Genomic DNA, 25,168 nt, shown 5'->3' with positions numbered 1-25,168 from the left:
CTTTATGTCCTCGTTGTCCACGGGAATGGTACCGGAGGATTGGAGGGAGGCGAATGTTGTCTCCTTGTTCAAAAAAGGTAGTAGTTATAGTCCGGGTAATTATAGACCAGTGAGTCTTACATCTGTGGTAGGAAAGCTGTTGGAAAAGATTCTTAGAGATAGGATCTGTAGGCATTTAGAGAATCATGGTCTGATCAGGGACAGTCAGCATGGCTTTGTGAAGGGCAGATCGTGTCTAACGAGCCTGATAGAGTTCTTTGAGGTGGTGACCAGGCATATAGATGAGGGTAGTGTAGTGGATGTGATCTATATGGATTTTAGTAAGGCTTTTGACAAGGTTCCACACGGTAGGCTTATTCAGAAAGTTAGAAGGCATGGAATGCAGGGAATTTTGGCCAGGTGGATTCAGAATTGGCTTGCCTGCAGAAGGCAGAGTGTGGTGGTGGAGGGAGTACATTCAGATTGGAGGATTGTGATAGTGGTGTCCCACAAGGATCTGTTCTGGGACCTCTACTTTTCGTGATTTTTATTAACGACCTGGATGTGGGGGTAGAAGGGTGGGTTGGCAAGTTTGCAGACGACACAAAAGTTGGTGGTGTTGTAGATAGTGTAGAGGATTGTCAAAGATTGCAGAGAGACATTGATAGGATGCAGAAGTGGGCTGAGAAGTTGCAGATGGAGTTCAACCCAGAGAAGTGTGAGGTGGTACACTTTGGAAGGACAAACTCCAAGGCAGAGTACAAAGTAAATGGCAGGATACTTGGTAGTGTGGAGGAGCAGAGGGATCTCGGGGTACATGTCCACAGATCCCTGAAAGTTGCCTCACAGGTGGAGAGGGTAGTTAAGAAAGCTTATGGGGTGTTAGCTTTCATAAGTCGAGGGATAGAGTTTAAGAGTCGCGATGTAATGATGCAGCTCTATAAAACTCTGGTTAGGCCACACTTGGAGTACTGTGTCCAGTTCTGGTCACCTCACTATAGGAAGGATGTGGAAGCATTGAGAAGGGTACAGAGGAGATTTACCAGGATGCTGCCTGGTTTAGAAAGTATGCATTGTGATCAGAGATTAAGGGAGCTAGGGCTTTACTCTTTGGAGAGAAGGAGGATGAGAGGAGACATGATAGAGGTGTACAAGATAATAAGAGGAATAGATAGAGTTGACAGCCAGCGCCTCTTACCCAGGGCACCACTGCTCAGTACAAGAGGACATGGCTTTAAGGTAAGGGGTGGGAAGTTCAAGGGGGATTTTAGAGGAAGGTTTTTTACTCAGAGAGTGGTTGGTGCGTGGAATGCACTGCCTGAGTCAGTGGTAGAGGCAGATACAATAGTGAAATTTAAGAGACTACTAGACAGGTATATGGAGGAATTTAAGGTGGGGGGGGTTATATGGGAGGCAGTGTTTGAGGGTCAGCACAACATTGTGGGCCGAAGGGCCTGTTCTGTGCTGTACTATTCTATGTTCTATAAAATTATGATGGGTATAGATAGAGTGAATGCAAGCAGGCTTTTTCCACTGAGGCTAGAGGAGAAAAAAACCAGAGGACATGGGTTAAGGGTGAAGGGGGAAAAGTTTAAAGGGAACTTTATGGGGAGCTTCTTCACACAGAGAGTGGTGGGAGTGTGGAATGAGCTGCCAGATGAAGTGGTAAATGCGGGCTCACTTTTAACATTTAATAAAAGCTTGGAGAGGTACATGGATGGGAGGTGTATGGAGGGATATGGTCCAGGTGCAGGTCATGGGGACTAGGCAGAAAAATGGTTCGGCACAGCCAAGAAAGGCCGAAAAGCCTGTTTCTGTGCTGTAATGTTCTATGGAACTGGAGTGCCAGAGCAGTTAATGGAGAGGTTGTGAAGGCAGATGTTCGTGACCTCAGCCAGAGTCAGGAATCAAAAGGTTGAGCATGGTGTGACTAATATCCTGAGATGTGTATATTTCAATGCAAGAAGTATCATAGGAAAGTCAGATAGGCTCAGGGTGTGGTCAACACCTGGAATTATGATATTGTGGCCATTAGTGAGACTTGGTTGTGCGAGGGGCAGGACTGGCAGATCAATATTCTGGGGTGACAGAGCGGGAGGGATTAAAGGAGGGGTGGTGTTACTGGTCAGGGAAAATATCACAGCAGTGCTGTGTCAGAACAGACTGAAGAATTGGACTGGTAAGGCTTTATGGGTGGAACTGAGAAGTAAGAAAGGTATGACCGCATTAATGGGGCTATATTACAGACCACCCAATGGTTCAGTGGACTTAACGAAACATATTTGGAGGGAATCGCAGATTGTTGCAAGAAACACAAGGTTGTTATAGTAGGTGGTTTTAACTTTGCGTTTACTAACAGGGACTCCCATTCTGTAAAAGGTCTACACGGGATAGAGCTTGTCAAATGTGTTCAGGAAAGTTTCCTTAATTAGTCCGTAGAAGCTCAATGAGAGAGAGTGATCTGCAGTAAGGAAATGAGACAGGGCAGATGACAGAAGTTTGTGATCGTAATGCTATTACTTTCAAAGTAAGTATGCAAAAAGATAGGTCTTGTCCTTGGGTTGATACTTTGATAGTGTTAGAAATGATCTGGAAAGTGTGGATACAGACAGACTGTTTACTGGCAAGGTGCAATTGCTAAACAGGAGGACTTTAAAAGTGCCGTTTTCTGAGTACAAAGGTTGTATGTGCCTGTCAGATATCGAGGCCCAGGGAAAACAAAATGTGGTGCTTATGGAAAAGTGCAAGGGAACACTTTAGAAAGAAATCCAGAGGCATGAGGTTGCCCAAGTAGTCAAGGCAAAGGAGAATTCAGATGTGTTAAGAACAAAAGGATTGCAAGGCACAGAATTGGTTCTCTGGAAGATCAGAATGGTAATGTATGCGTGGAGCCTAAACAAATAGAGAAGGTATTAAATGGAGATTCTCTGCATCTGTATTTACTCAGGAGACAACACAGAGCCTACAGAAGTCAGGCAAAGTGGCATCGACTTCATGGGACCCTATAGAAATTAGAGAGGAGGGGGTGTTTTCTACCCTGAGGCAAGTTAGGGTGGATAAATCCCTGAGGCAGGACAAGGTATGTCACTCGGATCCTGTGGGAGACAAGTGTGGAAATTACCAGGGCCCAAGCAGGAACATTTAAATCATAATGACAGTGTGTTACCATAGGATTGGAGGATAGCCAATGTTGTTCCACTGTTTAAGAAAGGCTCTAAAAATAAACCAGGAAATTATAGGCCAGTGAGCCTGACATCATTCGTGGGGAAGTGATTGGAAGGTATTCTGAGACCAGACATATGAATATCTGGATAGACAGGGACTGATTAATGATAGTCATTGTGGCTTCATGCGTAGTAGGTCGTGTCTAGCCAATCTTACGGAGTTTTTCGAGGAAGTTACCAGGAAAGTTGATAAAGGCAAGGTAGTGGATGCTGTCTACGTGTAATTTCGTAAGGCCTTTGACAGGGTCTCACATGGAAGGCTGGTCAATAAGGTTCAGTCGCTTGGCATTGAAGATGATGTAGCAGATTGGATTAGACATTGGCTTTGTGAGAGAAGTCAGAGCAGTAGTAGAGAGTTACCTCTCTGACTTGGAGGCTTGTGACTAGTGGAGTGCTGCAGGGTCCTTTCTCCCCTAATCAATGATCTGGATGATTGATGTGGTTAACTGGATCAGCAAAGTTGCAGATGACACCACGATTGTGAGTGTAGTGGACAGTAACGAAGGCTGTCATGGCTTACAGAGAGATTTGCATCAGCAGGAAAAATGGGCAAAAAAGTTGGTAGATGGAATTTAATACCCCCTACAAACCACTCCATCCGCCCTTCCCCCAGTCCCCATTGCCACCACTGGCCCCAGATTTGACCCTGTTCCTCTCTTGGTAGGGGTTCTCTTCTCCCCTGACCTCACATTTGACCCTGTTCATCTGTTGGCAGGGATTCCGTGAAGGTGTCTCTCGTCAGGATGTTCCAGGGTATTGCAGCCAGTACGGGAGGTGAGCACGTGTGGTGTGTGTGAGTATGGGGGGTGATCACGTGTGGTGTGTGTGAGTACAGGGGGGGGGGTGATCACGTGTGGTGTCTGTCAGTACGGGAGGTGATCACGTGTGGTGTGTCAGTACAGGAGGTGATCACGTGTGGTGTGTGAGTACGGGAAGTGAGCACATGTGTGTATGAGTATGGGAGGTGATCACGTGTGGTGTCTGTCAGTACGGGAGGTGATCACGTGTGGTGTGTGTCAGTACGGGAGCTGATCACGTGTGGTGTGTGTCGGTACGGGAGGTGATCACGTGTGGTGTGTGTGTGAGTACGGGAGGTGATCACGTGTGGTGTGTGTCGGTACGGGAGGTGATCAGGTGTGGTGTGTGAGTACAGGTGATCACATGTGGTGTGTGTCGGTACGGGAGGTGATCACGTGTGGAGTGTGTCAGACGGGTCACTGCTGTAATCTTTATAATTCAGAATCAGGTTGTGAAATTTGTTCATTTGCAGCAGCAGTACTGTGCAAACAAAAAGATTACTGTATGGTACAGTGAAAAATGTATGTTAAAAAATTGCAAAAATACAGCAAAATAGTGAGATGCTGTTCATGGACCGTTGAGAAATCTGATGGCGGAGGCAAAGAAGCTGTTCCTGAAACATTGAGTGTGTGTCTTCAGGCTTGTGTAACTCCTCCTTGATGATAGGGAATGGGGGAGATCTTAAATAGGTTTTTTCCGTCTATATTTACTAAGGAAGCTGGCATGAAATCTATGGAATTCAGGGAATCAAGTAGTGAGACCATGGAAACTGTACAGATTAAAAAGGAGGAGGTGCTTGCTGTCTTGAGGAAAATTAAAGTGGATAAATCCCCGGGACCTGATAGAGTGTTCCCTCGGACCTTGAAGGAGACTAGTGTTGAAATTGTGGGGGCCCTGGCAGAAATATTTAAAATGTCGCTGTCTACGGGTGAAGTGCCGGAGGATTGGAGAGTGGCTCATGTTGTTCCGTTGTTTAAAAAAGGATCGAAAAGTAATCTGGGAAATTATAGGCCGGTGAGTTTAACGTCAGTAGTAGGTAAGTTATTGGAGGGAGTACTAAGAGACAGAATCTACAAGCATTTGGATAGACAGGGGCTTATTAGGGAGAGTCAACATGGCTTTGTGCGTGGTAGGTCATGTTTGACCAATCTATTGGAGCTTTTCGAGGAGGTTACCAGGAAAGTGGATGAAGGGAAGGCAGTGGATATTGTCTACATGGACTTCAGTAAGGCCTTTGACAAGGTTCCGCATGGGAGGTTAGTTAGGAAAATTCAGTCGCTAGGTATACATGGAGAGGTGGATTAGACATTGGCTCGATGGAAGAAGCCAGAGAGTGGTGGTAGAGAATTGCTTCTCTGAGTGGAGGCCTGTGACTAGTGGTGTGCCACATGGATCAGTGCTGGGTCCATTGTTACTTGTCATCTATATCAATGATCTGGATGATAATGTGGTAAATTGGATCAGCAAGTTTGCTGATGATACAAAGATTGGAGGTGTAGTAGACAGTGAGGAAGGTTTTCAGAGCCTGCAGAGGGACTTGGACCAGCTGGAAAAATGGCAGATGGAGTTTAATACTGACAAGTGTGAGGTATTGCACGTTGGAAGGACAAACCAACGTAGAACATACAGGGTTAATGGTAAGGCACTGAGGAGTGCAGTAGAACAGAGGGATCTGGGAATACAGATACAAAATTCCCTAAAAGTGGCGTCACAGGTAGATAGGGTCATAAAGAGAGCTTTTGGTACATTGGCCTTTATTAATCAAAGTATTGAGTATAAGAGCTGGAATGTTATGATGAGGTTGTATAAGGCATTGGTGAGGCCGAATCTGGAGTACTGTGTTCAGTTTTGGTCACCAAATTACAGGAAGGATATAAGTAAGGTTGAAAGAGTGCAGAGAAGGTTTACAAGGATGTTGCTGGGACTTGAGAAACTCAGTTACAGAGAAAGGTTGAATAGGTTAGGACTTTATTCCCTGGAGCGTAGAAGAATGAGGGGAGATTTGATAGAGGTATATAAAATTATGATGGGTATAGATAGAGTGAATGCAAGCAGGCTTTTTCCACTGAGGCAAGGGGAGAAAAAAACCAGAGGACATGGGTTAAGGGTGAGGGGGGAAAAGTTTAAAGGGAACATTAGGTGGGGCTTCTTCACACAGAGAGTGGTGGGAGTATGGAATGAGCTGCCAGACGAGGTGGTAAATGTGGGGTTTTTTTTAACATTTAAGAATAAATTGGACAGATACATGGATGGGAGGTGTATGGAGAGATATGGTCCGTGTGCAGGTCAGTGGGACTAGGCAGAAAATGGTTGGGCACAGCCAAGAAGGGCCAAAAGGCCTGTTTCTGTGCTGTAGTTTCTATGGTTTCTATGATAGTTATGAGAAGAGGCCTTGTCCTAGGCTTTGGGGGACCTTGATGATAGATGCCACTTGTTTGAGATCTGCCTCGTGAATTCATCCTCAATGGTGGGGAGGCTGGTGCCTATAGACTCGTATAAAAGTACAGTACAGAAACAGGCCTTTTGGCCCCTCTAGTCGATGCTGAACTATTTAAAGTGCCTACTCACATCGAACTCACGAGAACCACAGCCATACATGTACCTTCCAGACTTCCATTGAACTTTGAAATGGAGCGCGCATACGCCACTTGTGCTGGCGGCTCGTTCCACACTCTCACCACCCTGTGAGTGAAGAAGTGTCCCCTCATGTTCCCTTAAACTTTACACCTTTCACTCTTAACCCAGAACTTCTTGTTGTTGTCCCATCCAACTTCAGTGGAAAGAAGATTGCTTGCATTTACCCTATCTGTGTTGCTCATAATTTTGTATATTTCTATAATATCTCCTCTCAATCTTCTACATTCCAAGGAGTAAAGTCCTAACCTATTCAAACTTTCCCAATAACTCAGGTCCTCCGGACTGGGCAACATCCTTGCAGATTTTCTTTGTACTCTTTCAACCTTCTTTACATCTTTCCTGTACGTAGGTGACCAAAGCTGCACACAATACTCCTAATTAGTCCTCGTCAACGTCTTATCCAATCTTAACATAACATCACATCTCCTATATTCAGTACTTTGATTTATGAAGGCCAATGTGCCAAAAGCTTTCTTTACTACCCCATCTGCCTGTGACATCACTTTCAAAAGATTATGGACCTGTATTCTCAAATCCCTTTGTTCGACCGCGCTCCTCACTGCTTTACCAGTTACCCCACAGACTCCTCTCCAGAAATGCTTTGGGAACACCTAAAAACCACCATCCTGCAAACCTCTGAGGGAGTCCTAGGGTGTTCCACAAAGAGGAACAAGGACTGGTTCGATGAAAACAACTAGGAGATCCAAGAATTGCTGGCGCAGAAGAGATCCGCCCACCAGGCGCACCTTGCTCAGCTGTCTTGTCCTGATACAGAGGGTTTTATGAAGCCCTGAGAGCGGTGTACGGCCCTTCGCACCAGGTCCAGAGCCCCTTGCGCAGTGCAGACGGTCAGACGCTCTTCACCGACAAGGCGTCCATCCTGAACCGGTGGTCGGAACATTTCCAGACTCTCTTCAGCACCAACTGCATGGTCCAAGACTCAGCAATTCATCACATCCCACAACAGCCAGAGAAAACAGAACTGGACAAGATTCCAACCCTAGAAGAGACAGTCAAGGCCGTAGAGCAGCTGAAAAATGGCAAGGCAGCGGGAGTTGATGGAATCCCACCTGAGATTTGGAAGCATGGGGGCCCAGCGTTACACACCAAACTCCACGAGTTCTTTGTCTGCTGCTGGGAACAAGGTAAACTACCACAGGACCTCTGTGATGCAGTCATCATCGTCCTGTATAAGAACAAGGGGGAAAAGTCCGACTGCTCCAACTACCGGCAGATAACTCTGCTCTCTATCGCAGGGAAAATCCTCGCAAGAATACTCTTGAACAGATTGGTGCCCATCATTGCAGAAGAACACCTCCCAGAGAGCCAGTGTGGCTTCAGAGCCAACAGGAGCACCACCAACATGGTATCTGTTCTCAGGCAGCTCCAAGAGAAATGTAGAGAACAGAACAAGGGATTGTACGTGACATTTGTCGACCTTACCAAAGCGTTCGACACCGTGAGCAGGGAAGGTCTGTGGCAAATCGTGGAACGACTGGGATGCCCCCCAAAGTTCCTCAGCATGGTCATCCAGCTACATGACGATCAGAGTGGCCAAATCAGACACAACAACGACCTCTCAGAACTTTTCCCAATAGGTAGCAGAGTAAAGCAAGGCTGCGTCTTCGCGCCGACTCTCTTCACCATCTTCTTCAGCATGAGGGTTGAAAGGGTCACAGAAGACCTTGATGATGGGGACAGTGTTTACATCCGATACTGCACTGATGGCAGCCTGTTCAACCTGAGGCGACTACAGTCCCACACCAAGACATTGGAGCAACTCATCCGAGAGCTACTGTTCGCAGACGATGCTGCCCTTGTTGCCCACACAGAGACAGCCTGCAGCATGTAACACTCTGCTTCGCAGAAGCTGCCGAGCTCTTCAGACTGGAAATCAGCTTGAAGAAGACAGAAGTTCTCCATTGGCCCGCACCTCAGGAAGATTACCACCCTCCCCGCTTCACCATCGGTGAGGTAGAGCTGAAGACAGTCCACCAGTTCATCTACCTGGGGTGCACCATCTCGTCAGATGCCAAGATTGATAAAGAGATTGACAACAGACTGGCAAAGGCAAACAGTGCATTCGGCAGGCTGTACAAAAGAGTCTGGAACAACAAGCATTTGAAGAAAGGCACAAAGATCAGTGTGTACAGAGCCGTTGTACTGACCACCCTCCTGTACGGCTCCGAGTCATGGGTCACCTACCGTCACCACCTACGACTCCTTGAGTGTTTCCATCAGCGCTGCCATCCTCAACATCCACTGGTGACTTCGTCACCAGCATCGAAGTTCTCCAACAGGTGGAGGTCACCAGCATCAAGGTCACGCTGTTGAAGACGCAGCTGCACTGGGCAGGGCACGTCTCCAGGATGGAGGATCATCGCCTGCCCAAGGTTGTGCTGTATGGCGAACTCCCCACTGGCCACCGTGACAGAGGGGCACCGAAGAAGAGGTGCAAGGACTCTCTGAAGAAATCCCTTGGTGCCTGTCACACTGACCATCACCAGTGGTCTAATCCAGCCTCCGATCGCGAGGCCTGGTGACACACCATTCACCAGTCCGTCTCCTCCTTCGAGGACGCACGCAGGGCTGGCATTAAGGACAAAAGGAGAAGGAGGAAGAACCGTGACACAGCAGCACCAAACCCAGAACAGATTTTCCCTTGCAGTTGCTGCGGCCAGGCCTGCCTGTCCTGTATTGGCCTTGTCAGCCACCAGCGAGACTGCAGCAGACGTGGTCAGCCCCCTTCCTAAATCTTCGTTCGCGAAGCCAAACCATGATGATGATAATAATGAGTGGTTTGTACATTCTTTTATGATACCAGCGACTGAGCTGAGCAATTCTGGTCACTGGCTGTAGGGAGTTTGCACATTCTCCCTATGACTGCAAGGATTTCCTTCGGGTGCTCTGGCTTCTTCCCACAGTGCCTACTCCCCACGGTATTTCAATAAATAAAGAAAGAAAACTCTCCACGGACTGTTCTGGCACTCTGGTTCCTATCCTCCCTCCAATTCTAGTTTAAACCCCATCGTGCAGCATGAGCAAACTTTTCCACTAGGATATTTGTCCCCTTCCAATTCAGGTGCAAGCCGTCTCTTCTGTACAGGTCCCACCTTCCCTGGAAGAGAGTCCAATGATCCAAAAATCTTATGCCCTTCCTCCTACACCAATTCCTTTGCTGTGTATTAAACTGTATAATCTTCTTATTTGAGCTCTCAGATAACTTTTACCAAGGTCTTAGACCTTAATTAGTATGTTAGGGCTATGGCTTGTTCACAGTCATTGTTAGGAAAAGCCAGGTGATGCAAATTTTAAAGCTTTATAAATACCCTGACTCCTTAAACCTTGTCCCAACAATCAGCAGCTATGGGTTCCTCTAAGCAGCTGCCTAGCACTCTGAAAATTAAAATAAATGATGCCCACAAAGCAGGAGAAGGAGAAGATAGCAAAGCGTTCTCAGGTAGCCATTTCCTCAGTTCGTAATGTAATTAAGAAATGGCAGTAAACAGGAACGGTGGAGGTCAAGTGGAGGTCTAGAAGACCAAGAAAACCTTCTGAGAGAACTGCTCGTAGGATTGCTAGAAAGGCAAATCAAAACCCCTATTTGACAGCAAAAGACCTTCAGGAAGATTTAGCAGACTCTGGAGTGGTGGTGCATTGTTCTACTGTGCAGCGGCACCTGCACAAATATGACCTTGATGGAAGAGTCATCAGAAGAAAACCTTTCCTGCGTCACCACCACAAAATTCAGTGTCAGAAGTTTGCAAAGGAACATCTAAACAAGCTTGATGCATTTTGGCAACAAGTCCTATGGACCGATGAAGTTAAAATAGGACTTTTTGGCCGCAATGAGTAAAAGGTATGTTTGGAGAAAAAAGGTTGCAGAATTTCATGAAAAGAACCCCTCTCCAAATGTTAAGCACGGGGGTGGATCGATCATGCTTTGGGCTTGTGTTGCAGCCAGTGGCATGGGGAACATTTCACTGGTAGAGGGAAGAATGAATTCAAATAAATACCAGCAAATTCTGGAAGCAAACATCACACCGTCTGTAAAAGAGCTGATGATGAAAAGAGGATGGCTTCTACAACAGGATAATGATCCTAAACGCCCCTCAAAATCCACAATGGACTACCTCAAGAGGCTCAAGCTGAAGGTTTTGCCATGGCCCTCACAGTCCCCTGACCTAAACATCATCGAAAATCTGTGGATAGACCTCAAAAGAGCAGCGCATGCAAGACGGCCCAAGAATCTCACAGAACTAGAAGCCTTTTGCAAGGAAGAATGGGTGAAAATCCCCCGAACAAGAATTGAAAGACTCTTAGCAGGCTACAGAAAGCGTTTACAAGCTGTGATACTTGCCAAAGGGGGTGTTACTAAGTACTGACCATGCAGGGTGCCCAAACCTTTGCTTCAGGCCCTTTTCCTTTTTTGTTATTTTGAAACTGTAAAAGATGAAAATAAAACAAGTAATCTTGCTTAAGATATTAAAGAAATGTGTCCATCTTTAACTTTATGCCTTTTGGAAATCAGGGTATCTTTTACTTGCTTAGCTATTCACAGTAACAGAAATTTTGACCGGGGTGCCCAAACATTTGCATTCCACTGTATATTTTAAATGGAAATTGATAGTTTTCTGATCGGTCAGGACTTCAAAGGATATGGTGAGAAGGCAGGTGTACGGTGTTGAGTGGGATTGGGGATCAGCCATGATGAAATGGTGGAGCAGATTTGATGGGCTGAATGGCCTAATTCTGCTCCAATGTCTTATGGTCACTCCAACGATGACCGCTACGACAATGGCCACCTTGCTTGCCCCTGCCTTACTTTAATTTGTTCTTGCCAATCAATCCAGAATGTTGACTGGCTGCTGCTCAAAGCTTCTAACTGCCGTGAGTCATTGCCTTTTCTGCTTAGTTGACAAAGTTGAGTGAAGTACGTCTTCTCAGGTTTCTGATCCCTGTTTTGCTGCTGCTCATAAGACTACCCAAATTGTACACAATACTCCAAGTGTGTCCTCACCAATGACTTGGACAACTGTACCAGACTAACAGAATGTCCCAACTCCTGTATTGATGAAAAGTTTCAACCTGAAACATCAACTGCTTATTCCCATCCATAGATGCTGCCTTCCCTGTTGAGCTCCTCCAGCACATTGGGTGAATTGCTGATGAAGGTCGGTGTTAAACACTTCTTCCACCACCCTGTGTACTTATGATACTGCTTTCAACAGACAATACATTTGTGCTCCTAGGTCTACTGTTGCCCTACATTGCCTCATGCCCTACATTATTCAGTGCAAGTCATATGCTGGTTTGCCTCACACTTATCTCTATTGAAATCCATTTAACACACCCCAGCCCACTTCATAACTGATCAAGATTCCCTTGTAATCTTCTTCGTTATCAACATCTAATTTCGTGCCATTGGCAATTACTGATCAGGCCTTGTACATTCACATCCTAATTATTTACATAAAAATAAATTGATATAGGAATAAATTGCTAAGTTGATTTGTCAGGGCATCAAAGGTTATGGGGAGAAAGCAACAGAATAGGGTTGAGAAGGATAATGAATCAGCCATGATGGAATGGCGGAGCAAACCCAATGGGCTGAATGGCCTAATTCTGCTCCAATGACTGATGGTCTTGTAATGAATTAACACGGTTGCAACAATAACCTCCTGGTGAAAGCTTTGGAGAGGGTGCAGAAGAGCTTCAGCAGGATGCTGCCTGAATTAGAGAGCATGTGCTAGAGAGGGTGGGCAAACTTGGGTTGTTTTCTCTGGAGCAGCAGAGATGGGGAGGTCTGATGGAGGTTTATAAAATTATGAGAGCCACAAACAGGGTAGACAGACTTTTTCCCAGGGTAGGAATGTAAAATATGTAGTTGTTTTCTTTACACAGAGACTGTGGGTGCCTGAGTGTGCTGCCAGGGCAAGTGCTGGAGACAAATGTGATGGTCTTGTTTCAAATGTACGGGTGAATGCCACTTTGCTGTCAAATGCAATTTCTCCGTTATAGAGCTCAGCTCCTTGTTTGACCCAAGGCCACTGGGGTCAGGTATAGGTGGCTGTGGTGGCAAAGGGAATTGCGGGTGGTGGGCTTGCCATTTGAGCAGCTGGGAAATGTGTGAGTGAATGAGAGGCCCTGTCCCTCACGTCATTGCCAGCAGTGAATCGGTGCTAACTATTCCTTTTGGATATTACAGCACAAGGCAACAAGCCGGAACTTTATGAGGTGAGAAATGAATGGGGCAGGGGGAACTGGAGGAGGGGCTGAGGGAGCTGGAGGGAGGGGTGGGGGAGCTGGAGTTAGGGGCCGAGGGGAGATGCTGTTGGAGCTGGAGGAGGGACCTAGGGGAAGGGCAGGGGTAGCTGGACGAGAGGCAGGAGGGAGGGGCAGGGGGAGATGCTGTTGGAGCTGGAGGAGGGACCTAGGGGAAGGGCAGGGGTAGCTGGATGAGAGGCAGAAGGGAGTGGTGAGGGAGCTGGAGGAGGGACTGAGGGTAGGAAGGTGGTGCTTAGAGAAGGAGCAAGGTGAGAGGAATGAGGAAGGGAGGGGTTTTTCCAAAGGAGGAGGAGCAGGGAAGCTGGAGGAGGGGCTGAGGGGAGGGAGGTGGTGCTGAGGGAAGGAACGAGGTGAGGGGAATATGGAAGGTAGGGTTTTGGGGAGGGTGGCGGAGGCAAGGGCAGGAGTTTCTTTGCATGGAGTCTGGCTCTGCACTGACTGATGGCTGCTTGTGTTTCAGGAGGTGAAGCTGTACAAAAATGCCCGGGAGCGAGAGAAGTGAGTGAGGATGTGTGGCTTCCTACAGGGATGGATGGAGGGAGGTCAAGGGTCTTCAGTGAGGAGGGAGTTTGGGTATAGGAAGGTGGGGGAAGACAGAGGGAGGGATGGGGGTATAAGTGACGAATGGTGCTGTAGCGAGGAATGGATGTGGAGGGCTGTGATGAAGGACCGAGGAAGGGCTGGTGTGGGAGAAATCTCAGAGAATCAGGGTGCGGGGTAGGGCCAGGGGGCGGGTGGTTGGTGAATGGATAGGGAGGGGGTAGGGGTGGCTGGTAGGTGGTGGGAGAAGAGTAGGAAGGGCTGAGTGATCATGGAGGAGGATTGGTCAGTGAGGGAAGGTGCTCTGTGAGGTAGGGTTGGATGGTGGGGGATGAGTAAGGAGGGCTCAGTTGGTGGGGGAGGGGATGAGGGGGAGTGGGACAGTTGGTGGGGAAGGGGATGGGTGGTGGGGAATGTGTAGAGAGGGGTGAGTGGTCTGGGGGGAGGGGATGAGGGGGTGGGGGATGTGTAGGGAGGGGTGAGTGGTCTGGGGGGAGGGGGTGGGCAGTGGGGGATGTGTAGGGAGGGGTGAGTGGTCTGGGGGAGGGGATGAGGGGGAGTGGGACGGTTGGTCGGTGGGGGAGGGGGTGGGCTGTGGGGGATGTGTAGGGATGGGTGAGTGGTCTGGGGGGGGATGGGTGGTGGGGGAAGGTTGGTTCCTGGGTGAGGGGGTGGTCAATGGAGGAGGGTTGGGTGGTGGAGGATGTGTAGGGATGGGTGAATGGTCTGGTGGGGGTGAGGGTGATCGGAGGCGGAGGGGTTGGGCAGTGGGGGATGTGTAGGGAGGGGTGAGTGCTCCAGGGGAATGGAGGGCTGGGTGTTGGGGGTGGGGGCAGGATGTAATGGAACCCTACCTGATGCTGTTCTCGAACCCCAGATATGACAACATGGCGGAACTGTTTGCTGTTGTAAAGACTCTTCAGGCTTTGGAGAAAACCTACATCAAGGACTGTGTCACTCCAACTGAGTGAGTGTCTCATTCTGTGGACAGGTGATGGAGTGGGTGGGCAAGGGTCCGTCACAGATTTGGAACAGTTCATTTATCTATCTTGTCATGTTTGGACTCCCAGTTGCTGGGAAAGTAACTGTACCATTTATCTATCATGGTTTTCTGTCCCTGAATCAGGTCCCCCTCGGCCTGAGCCTGAGATCTATCTTCTTTGCAATCAGGCCTCCCAAACCCAGTAAAATCATGGTGATCATTTCTGCTCCCTCTATAGCCTCCTGACATCTGGATAAGCAGAACTGAACACACATCTGCAAGTGTGGCCTCACCAACATCTCATGCAATTACTGTGTCACGTGACATTCCTACGGTGACACTTAAGGTCAAGTTTATCACCTGACTGTACAGATATACACTCAAATGAACCAACGTTCCTCCAGACCATGGAGCCTCCACAGCACATATAACAAAATATTACCATAAATAAATTAACAAAGTAGAGTTCCAAGTGGATTTAATGCACAGCACAGGTAAACAGTACAGTTAACAGCTCGCTATCTTGGTGATGAGGTCTCAGTGCTGGCAGGGTATTCATTTGTCTCAAAGTCTGAGGGAAGGAGCTGTTATCCAGTCCGGCAGTCCTAGTCGAGATACTCCTGTACCTCCTTCCTGACAGTGGGTCAAAACGATTGTGGGATAGGCGTTAGGGATCCTCAACAATGTTTTGCGATGCTCCTGGTAAGTATCATAGTAGTGAGGAAGAAGACCCTGCTGATCTTCTTGGCAGTTTCTGTTGCCTTCTGTAGGGTCACGCGGTCTGATTGGTTGGTGACCTGATCAATGATGGGACTTTTGTAAAATGCTGCCTTCTCCACCCTTTCTCACTGTGTCACCACTCTCGGAACTGTGTCCCTGAACCCCGAGGTTTCTGTTCTTCACCACTGTGTGTCATCACTCTCAGAACTGTGTCCCTGTACCCCGAGGTTTCTGTTCTTCACCACCCTGTGTCACCACTCTCAGAACTGTGTCCCTGTACCCTGAGGTTTCTGTTCTTCACCACCCTGTGTCATCACTCTCAGAACTGTGTCCCTGTACCCTGAGGTTTCTATACGTCACCACCCTGTGTCATCACTCTCAGAACTGTGTCCCTGTACCCCGAGGTTTCTGTTCTTCACCACCCTGTGTCATCACTCTCAGAACTGTGTCCCTGTTCCCTGAAGTTTCTGTTCTTCACCACCGTGTCACCACTCTCAGAACAGTGTCCCTGTACCCTGAGGTTTCTGTACGTCACCACCCTGTGTCATCACTCTCAGAACTGTGCCCCTGAACCCTGAGGTTTCTGTTCTTCACCACCCTGTGTCATCACTCTCAGAACTGTGTCCCTGTAACCTGAGGTTTCTGTTCTTCACCACCCTGTGTCACCACTCTCAGAACTGTGTCCCTGTTCCCTGAGGTTTCTATACGTCACCACCCTGTGTCATCACTCTCAGAACTGTGTCCCTGAACCCCGAGGTTTCTGTTCTTCACCACCCTGTGTCATCACTCTCAGAACTGTGTCCCTGTACCCTGAGGTTTCTGTTCTTCACCACCCTGTGTCACCACTCTCGGAACTGTGTCCCTGTACCCTGAGGTTTCTGTTCTTCTCCACCCTGTGTCATCACTCTCAGAACTGTGTCCCTGTTCCCTGAGGTTTCTGTTCTTCACCACCCTGTGTCACCACTCTCAGAACTGTGTCCCTGTACCCTGAGGTTTCTGTTCTTCACCACCCTGTGTCACCACTCTCAGAACTGTGTCCCTGTACCCTGAGGTTTCTGTTCTTCACCACCCTGTGTCATCACTCTCGGAACTGTGTCCCTGTACCCTGAGGTTTCTGTTCTTCACCACCCTGTGTCATCACTCTCAGAACTGTGTCCCTGTACCCTGAGGTTTCTATACGTCACCACCCTGTGTCACCACTCTCAGAACTGTGTCCCTGAACCCCGAGGTTTCTGTTCTTCACCACCCTGTGTCATCACTCTCAGAACTGTGTCCCTGTTCCCTGAGGTTTCTATACGTCACCACCCTGTGTCATCACTCTCAGAACTGTGTCCCTGTACCCTGAGGTTTCTATACGTCACCACCCTGTGTCACCACTCTCAGAACTGTGTCCCTGTTCCCTGAGGTTTCTATACGTCACCACCCTGTGTCATCGCTCTCAGAACTGTATCCCTGTACCCTGAGGTTTCTGTTCTTCACCACCCTGTGTCATCACTCTTGGAACTGTGTCCCTGTGCCCGGAGATATCTGTACGTCACCACTCTCAGAACTGTGTCCCTATACCCTGAGGTTTCTGTTCTTCACCACTGTGTGTCCCTGTGTCCCTGTACCCTGAGGTTTCTGTACGTCACCACTTTGCAGGGCCCTATATGTGTCAGTCCTCTCCTGGTTTGACATCCCACCACTTAATTTGAAGAGTTAAAATATGAAGAAGTAGAAATCAAATCACTAAATGGTGTTTTTTAAAATGATGACATTAATAGGGTAGATGGTGAGAAAGTTTTAGCCAGGGTAGATATGTCAAGTACTACACGATGTAGATTTAAGATGAGAGAGGCAAAGTTTAGAGGAGATTGTGGGTCAATCTTGTACTGTTTAGGGCCCCAAGCACTCCTTCCAGGTGAGTAACAATTCACCTGTCAGTCTATCTGCGCCATCTGCAATATCTGGTATTTACGATGCGGCCTCCTCTGCAGCAGTGAGACCTGACATAGATTGGGGTCTGCTTTGTAGAATACTTTCACTTGTCCACAATAGAGAGGATTTCCCAGTGGCCAAACATTTGACTTTGACTTCCCATTCCCATTCTTAATTGCTGGTCCAAGAACTCCTCTGCTGCCATGATGAGGCCACTCTCTGGTTAGAGAAGCAACAGCTCATATTTTGTCTGGGCAGCTTCCTAACTGACAGCATCAACATCAAATTTCCCTTCTTCCGGTAATTTGTCCCCATTACCTGTTGTCTCTTTTCTGTTTCCTGTTCTGTCTCCACTTTTACCCCTTTCTGCTCTCCCTCTGGTGCCCCTCCTCTTTCCCTTCCTCCTATGGCCCATTCTCCTCTCATATCATAAGACCATCAGTTATAGGAGCAAAATTAGGCCACTTTGCCCATAGAGTCTTCACCACCATTTCATCACGCCTGATTAAATTTTCCTCTCAGTCTCAATCTCCGGCCTTGTCCCTGTATCACAGAGACATGGCTCCAGGGTGACCAAAGATAGGAGCTCAACATTCAGGGATATTCAATATTCAGGAGGGATAGACATGAAAGAAAAAGAGGTGGGGTAGCATTGCTGGTTAGAGAGGAGATTAACACAATAGAAAGGAAGGACATTAGCCAGGAGGATGTGGAATCGATATGCGTAGAGCTGCATAACACTAAAGGGGCAGAAAACGCTTGTGGGAGTTGTGTACAGGCCACCTAACAGTAGTAGTGAGGTTGGGGATGGCATTAAACAGGAAATTAGAAATGCGTGCAATAAAGGAACAGCAGTTATAATGGGTGACTTCGATCTACATATAGATTGGGTGAACCAAATTGGTAAGGGTGCTGAGGAAGAGGATTTCTTGGAATGTATGCGGGATGGTTTTTTGAACCAACATGTCGAGGAACCAACTAGAGAGCAGGCCATTCTAGACTGGGTATTGAGCAATGAGGAAGGGTTAATTAGCAATCTTGTCGTGAGAGGCCCCTTGGGTAAGAGTGACCATAATATGATGGAACTCTTCATTAAGATGGAGAGTGACATAGTTAATTCAGAAACAAAGGTTCTGAACTTAAAGAAGGGTAACTTTGAAGGTATGAGACGTGAATTAGCTAAGATAGACTGGCAAATGATACTTTAAGGGTTGACGGTGGATATGCAATGGCAAGCATTTAAAGATCGCATGGATGAACTACAACAATTGTTCATCCCAGTTTGGCAAAAGAATAAATCAAGGAAGGTAGTGCACCCGTGACTGACAAGGGAAATTAGGGATAGTATCAATTCCAAAGAAGAAACATACAAATTAGCCAGAAAAAAACGGCTCACCTGAGGACTGGGAGAAATTCAGAGTTCAGCAGAGGAGGACAAAGGGCTTAATTAAGAAAGGGAAAAAAGATTATGAGAGAAAACTGGCAGGGAACATAAAAACGGACTGTAAAAGCTTTTATAGATATGTGAAAAGAAAAAGATTGATTAAGACAAATGTAGGTCCCTTACAGACAGAAACAGGTGAATTGATTATGGGGAACAAGGACATGGCAGACCAATTGAATAACTACTTTGGTTCTGTCTTCACTAAGGAGGACATAAATAATCTTCCGGAAATAGTAGGGGACAGAGGGTCCAGTGAGATGGAGGAACTGAGTGAAATACATGTTAGTAGGGAAGTGGTGTTAGGTAAATTGAAGGGATTAAAGGCAGATAAATCCCCAGGGCCGGATGGTCTGCATCCCAGAGTGCTTAAGGAAGTAGCCCAAGAAATGGTGGATGCATTAGTGATAATTTTTCAAAACTCTTTCGATTGTGGATTAGTTCTTGAGGATTGGAGGGTGGCTAATGTAACCCCGCTTGTTAAAAAAGGAGGGAGAGAGAAACCGGGAAATTATAGACCGGTTAGCTGGACATCGGTGGTGGGGAAAATGCTAGAGTCAGTTATCAAAGATGTGATAACAGCACATTTGGAAAGTGGTGAAATCACCGGACAAAGTCAGCATGGACTTGTGAAAGGAAAATCATGTCTGACGAATTTCATAGAATTTTTTGAGGATGTAACTAGTAGAGTGGATAGGGGAGAACCAGTGGATATGGTATATTTGGATTTTCAAAAGGCTTTTGACAAGGTCCCACACAGGAGATTAGTGTGCAAACTTAAAGCACACGGTATTGGGGGTATGGTATTGATGTGGATAGAGAATTGGTTGGCAGACAGGAAGCAAAGAGTGGGAATAAACGGGACCTTTTCAGAATGGCAGGCAGTGACTAGTGGGGTACCGCAAGGCTCAGTGTTGGGACCCCAGTTGTTTACAATATTTATTAATGACTTAGATGAGGGAATTAAATGCAGCATCTCCAAGTTTGCGGATGACACGAAGCTGGGCGGCAGTGTTAGCTGTGAGGAGGATGCTAAGAGGATGCAGGGTGACTTGGATAGGTTAGGTGAGTAGGCAAGTTCATGGCAGATGCAATGTAATGTGGATAAATGTGAGGTTAGCCACTTTGGTGGCAAAAACAGGAAAACAGATTATTATCTGAATGGTGGCCGATTTGGAAAAGGGAAGGTGCAACGAGACCTGGGTGTCATTATACACCAGTCATTGAAAGTGAGCATGCAGGTACAGCAGGCGGTGAAAAAGGCAAATGGTATGCTGGCATTCATAGCAAGAGGATTCGAGTACAGGAGCAGGGAGGTACTACTGCAGTTGTACAAGGCCTTGGTGAGACCACACCTGGAGTATTGTGTGAAGTTTTGGTCCCCTAATCTGAGGAAAGACATTCTTGCCATAGAGGGAGTACAAAGAGGATTCACCAGATTGATTCCTGGGATGGCAGGACTTTCATATGATGAAAGACTGGATTGACTAGGCTTATACTCATTGGAATTTAGAAGATTGAGGGGGGATCTTATTGAAATGTATAAAATCCTAAAGGGATTGGACAGGCTAGATGCAGGAAGATTGTTCCCGATGTTGAGGAAGTCCAGAACGGGGGGTCACAGTTTGAGGATAAAGGGAAAGCCTTTTAGGACCGAGATGAGGAAAAACTTCTTCATACAGGGAGTGGTGAATCTGTGGAATTCTCTGCCACAGGAAACAGTTGAGGCCAGTTCATTGGCTATATTTAAGAGCAAGTTAGATATGGTCCTTGTGGCTAAAGGGATGAGGGGGTATGGAGAGAAGGCAGGTACAGGGTTCTGCATTGGATGATCAGCCATGATCATACTGAATGGTGGTGCAGGCTCGAAGGGCCGAATGGCCTACTCCTGCACCTATTTTCTATGTTTCTGTATGTTTCTATGTATCCCTTCATACCCTGACTGATCAAGAGTCTATCAACTGCTGCCTTAAGAATACATAAAGATAAGGCCACTCAGCAGCCTGTGGCAAAGCATACCGCATATTCACCACTCTCTGGCTGAAGAAATCCCTCCTCATCTCCGTTCGAAAAGGACACACTTTTATTCTGAGGCTGTATCCTCTGGGCTTAGACTCTCCCACCATCGGAAACATCCCTTCCACATCCACTTTATCAAGGCCGTTCACCGTTTGATTGTTTTCAATGAGGTCACCCCTGATTCTTCTGAATTTCAGTGAATACAGGCTCAGAGCCATCAAATGCTTTTGATATGATAGGCTATTCAATCCTGGAACCCTTTTCATGAACCTCCTTTGAACCCTCTCCAGTTTCAGCACATTCTTCCTAAGATAAGGGGCTCAAACCTGCTCGCAATACTCCAAGTGAGGTCTCACCGGTGCTTTATGAAGTCTCAACATTACATCCTCGCTTTTATATTCTAGTCCTCTTGAAATGAATGTTAACATCACATTTGCCTTCCTCACCACAAACTCAACCTGCAAATGAAATCCTGCACAAGGACCACCAAGTCTGTTTGCACCTCAGATTTTTGTATTTTCATTCTATTTAGAAAATAGTCAACCCTTTCATTTCTTCTGAAGTGCATGACCATACACTGTGTCCCATCTGCCATTTTTTGCCCATTCTCCTAATCTAAGTCCTTCTGTAGCCTCTCTACTTCCTTAAAACTACATGCCCTTGCACTTACCTTCTTGTCTGCAAACTTTGCAACAAAGTCATCAATTCTATCATCCAAATCATTGACAAACATAAAAAGAATTGGTCCCAACACACGCCCCGGGGAACACCAGTAGTCACCTGCAGCCAGCCGGAATAGAGTCCCTTTATTCCCAATCTTCACCTCTTACCAATTAGCCACTGATGTATCCTTGAGAGGATCCTTCCTGTAATACCATGGTCTCGCAGCTCGTTAAGCAGCCTCGTGTGGCACCTTGTCAAAGGCCTTCTGAAAATCCAAGTATACAATATCAGCCAGTTCTCCTTTGTCTATCCTGCTTGTTATTTCTTTAAAGAATTTCAACAGGTTTGAATTTTCCCTGAGGAAACCATGCTGACCGCGCCCTATTTTATCATGTGCCTCTCAGTACCCTGAGACCTCATCCTTAATAATCAACTCTTTTCAACCACACGTCGGACTAACTGGCCTATAGTTTCCTTTCTTCTGCCTCTCTCCCTTATTGGAGAGTGGAGTGACATTGGCACTTTTCCAGTCTTCCGGAACCATTCCAGAATCTATTGATACTTGAAAGATAATTTTTAATGCCTCCACGATCTCTTCAGCTGCCTCTTTCAGAACTCTGGGGTTTACACCATCTGGTCCAGGTGACTTATCTACCTTCAGTCCTTTTAGTTTCTCAAGAGCCATCTCTCTAGTTATGGTAACCACACACCTCATGACCCCTGACACCTGGAAATTCTACCATGAAGACTGATGCAAAGTACTTATTCAGTTTGTCTGCCATTTTGTTATCCCCTATTGCTACCAATCCAGCATTGTTTTCCAGTGGTCCAAAATCTGCTCTCACGTCTTTTACACTGAGCAACTTTTGGTATCTTTAATATTATTGGCTTGCGTACTTTTGTATTCCATCTTTACCTTAATTACTTTTTTAGTTGCCATCTGTTGGTTTTTAAAAGTTCCCCATTTGTCTAACTTCCCACTAATTTTTGCTCTATTATATGCCCTCTCTTTGGCTTTTATGTTGGCTTTGACTTCCCCTGTTAGCCATTTTTCCCTTGTTAGCCTTGTTGTCTCATTTTTCCTTTAGAGTACCTTGTCCTCTTTGGGATGTATTTGCTCTTTGCCTTCCGAATTGCTTCCAGAAATTCCAGCCATTGCTGCTTTGCTGTCAACCCTGCCAGTGTTTTCCTTCTCAAATTTCAGCGTGAATTCAATCACTCTCCCCTTAGGGTTCTTTTACCTTAAGCTCTCTAACCAATTCTGGTTCATTACAGAACACCCAATCTAGAATGAGTCCTGATGAAGGGTCTCGGCCTGAAACGTCGACTGCACCTCTTCCGAGAGATGCTGCCTGGCCTGCTGCGTTCACCAGCAACTTTTATGTATGTTGCCCCAATCTAGAATAGCTGATCTTGCAGTGAACTCAACTGTCTGGTCTAAAAAGCCATCTTGTAGGCACTTGTGAAATTCCCAGCACCAATCTCATTTTCAGAATCAGGTTTATTATCACCGGCATGTGGCGTGAAATTTTTTAACTTAGCAGCAACAGTTCAATGCAATACATAATATAGAAGAAAAAAATTAATAAATAAAGGTCAATTACAGTATACGTATATTGAATAGATTAAAATTTGTGCAAAGTACAGAAATACTATATATTTTTTTAAAAGTGAGGTAGTGTCCAAGGGTTCAATTTCCATTTAGGAATCGGATGGCAGAGGGGATGAAGCTGTTCCTGAATTGCTGAGTGTGTGCCTTCAGCCTTCTGTACCTCCTACCTGATGGTAACAATGAGAAAAGGGCATGCCCTGGGTGCTGGGGATCCTTAATAATGGATGCTGCCTTTCTGAGTCACTGCTCCCTGAAGATGTCCTGGGTTCCCAATCTACCTGCATGTCCCATGATGATTGTAACATTGCCCTTTTAGCATGCATTTTCCATCTCCCTTTGTAATTTGTAGGCCACATCCTTACTACCGTTTGGAGGTTTGTATACAATTCCCATCAGGGTCTTTTTACCCTTATATTTCCTTAGCTCTGCCCAAAACGATTCAACATCTTTCAACCCTATGTCATCTCGTTCTAATGATTTGATTTAAATTTTTACCAACAGAGCAATGTTGCCCCCTCTGCCTTCCTGTCTGTCCTTTCGATACAGTGTGTATCCTTGGACATTAAGTTCCCAGCTGTGTGGGCACGTGGCCAAGTAGTTAAGGCATTGGACTAGCGATCTGAAGGTCGTGAGTTTGAGCCCCAGCTGAGGGAACATGTTGTGTCCTTGAGCAAGGCACTTAATCACACATTGCTCTGCGACGACACTGGTGCCAAGCTGTATGGGTCCTAATGCCCTTCTCTTGGACAACATTGGTGTCGTGGAGAGGGGAGACTTGCAGCATGGGCAACTGCTGGTCTTCCATACAACCTTGCCCAGGCTTGCGCCCTGGAGAGTGAAGACTTTCCAAGCGCAGATCCATGGTCTCGCAAGACTAACGGATGCCTTTACTTTACTTTTACTTTAAGTTCACAGCTATCATCTTCTTTCAGCCGTGATTCAGTGATGCCTACAATATCATGCCAATCTGTAACTGTGCTACAGGTTCATCTACCTTATACCGTATACTGTGCACATTCAAATATAACACCTTCAGTCCTGTATTCACCCTTTTGGATTCTGTGTACCTTTTACATTGCAACTCATCCTGTTGACGGCAATTTTGCCGTATCAACTGTCTCTACACATTGCCTCTATTTATAAACCAGCTACCTAATCTTCAGCACTATTATCTGCCTTTCCTACAATATTTCTTGCATTGAAATATACGCAAGTCAGGACACTAGTCGCACCGTGCTCAACGTTTTGGGTCTTATCAATATCTGACTCCACAACCTCTGTTCGGCATTCTGGTTCCCATCCCTCTGCAACACTAGTTTAAATCCCACCATGCAACATTAACAAACCTTCCTGCTAGGACAGTGCAAACTGTCCCACCTTCCCTGGAAGAAGGCCCGATGATCCAAAAAAACCTTGTGCCTTCCCTCCTTCACTAAATCCTTAGCCAAGTATTAAATTGTATAATCTTCCTAGTCCTGGCCTCACTAATATGTGGCACGAGTAGCAATCCCAAGATCCCAAAGCTGGAGGTCCTGTCCTTTAACTTAGCACCTAACTCCCTGAATTCACCTTGAAGAACCTTGTCACTGGTCCTAGCCATGTCATTGGTACCTACACCCTCCCACTTAAGAATGCTGAGGACTTGGTTTGAGATATCCCAGACCTTGGCACCCGGGAGGTGACACACCATCCAGGAATCTCGTTGTTGCCCACAGAATCTCCTGTCTGTTCTCCTAACTAATGAATTCCCTGTCACCACAGCATGACTCTTCTTGCCACTTCCCTTCTGAGTCACAGAGGCAGACTCAGTGCTAGAGTCCTGATCACTGTGACTCTTCCCTGTTAGGTTATCCACCCCGACAGCATCTAAAGTGTTATACCTGTTGTTTAGGGGGACGGACACAGGGGTACTCTGCAGTGGCTCCTTAACCCCTTTCCCCTTCCTGACTGTCACCCAGTTTTCTGTGTCCTGCACCTTGGATGTAACTACCTCTCTAATTGTCGTATCTATCACCCCCTCAGCCTCCCGAATGATCCGGAGGTAGACGACAAGACATGATAGTGGAATTTGGCCACTCAGCCCATCAAGTCTGCTCTGCCATTCCATCATGGCTGATCCTGGATCCCATTCAATCCGTACACCTGTATTCCCACCATATCCCTTGATGCCCCGACTAATCAGGAACCTATCAACTTCTGCTTTGAATACACCCATGGTTTTGGCCTCCACTGCAGTCTATGGCAGAGTATTCCACAGATTCACCACCCTGGCAAAAAAAAAAAAATTCATCTTTACTTCTGTTCTAATCGTTCATCCCTCAATTTTGAGGTTGTCCTCTAGTCCTCTC

The 25,168-nt window shown here is 46.6% G+C and overlaps 1 protein-coding gene across 1 annotated transcript in view; it reads left to right on the top strand.

Annotated features, from left to right (window-relative positions):
• vps28 (VPS28 subunit of ESCRT-I) overlaps positions 1-25,168 on the top strand; it is a 49,749-nt gene that overhangs the window by 7,968 nt on the left and 16,613 nt on the right. The window contains exons 2-5 of the mRNA XM_072254354.1: positions 3,919-3,977; positions 12,847-12,875; positions 13,387-13,424; positions 14,344-14,433. Of these exons, the coding sequence (XP_072110455.1) occupies positions 3,947-3,977; positions 12,847-12,875; positions 13,387-13,424; positions 14,344-14,433 (188 nt within the window). The 5' untranslated portion in view covers positions 3,919-3,946. The remainder of the gene's footprint in view (positions 1-3,918; positions 3,978-12,846; positions 12,876-13,386; positions 13,425-14,343; positions 14,434-25,168) is intronic.

The sequence above is a fragment of the Mobula birostris genome, chromosome 3 (genome assembly GCF_030028105.1).
Source record: "Mobula birostris isolate sMobBir1 chromosome 3, sMobBir1.hap1, whole genome shotgun sequence".
NCBI lineage: Eukaryota > Metazoa > Chordata > Chondrichthyes > Myliobatiformes > Myliobatidae > Mobula > Mobula birostris.
Note: the sequence above shows the minus strand (reverse complement) of the source record. Positions and strands in the feature narration are given on the sequence as shown.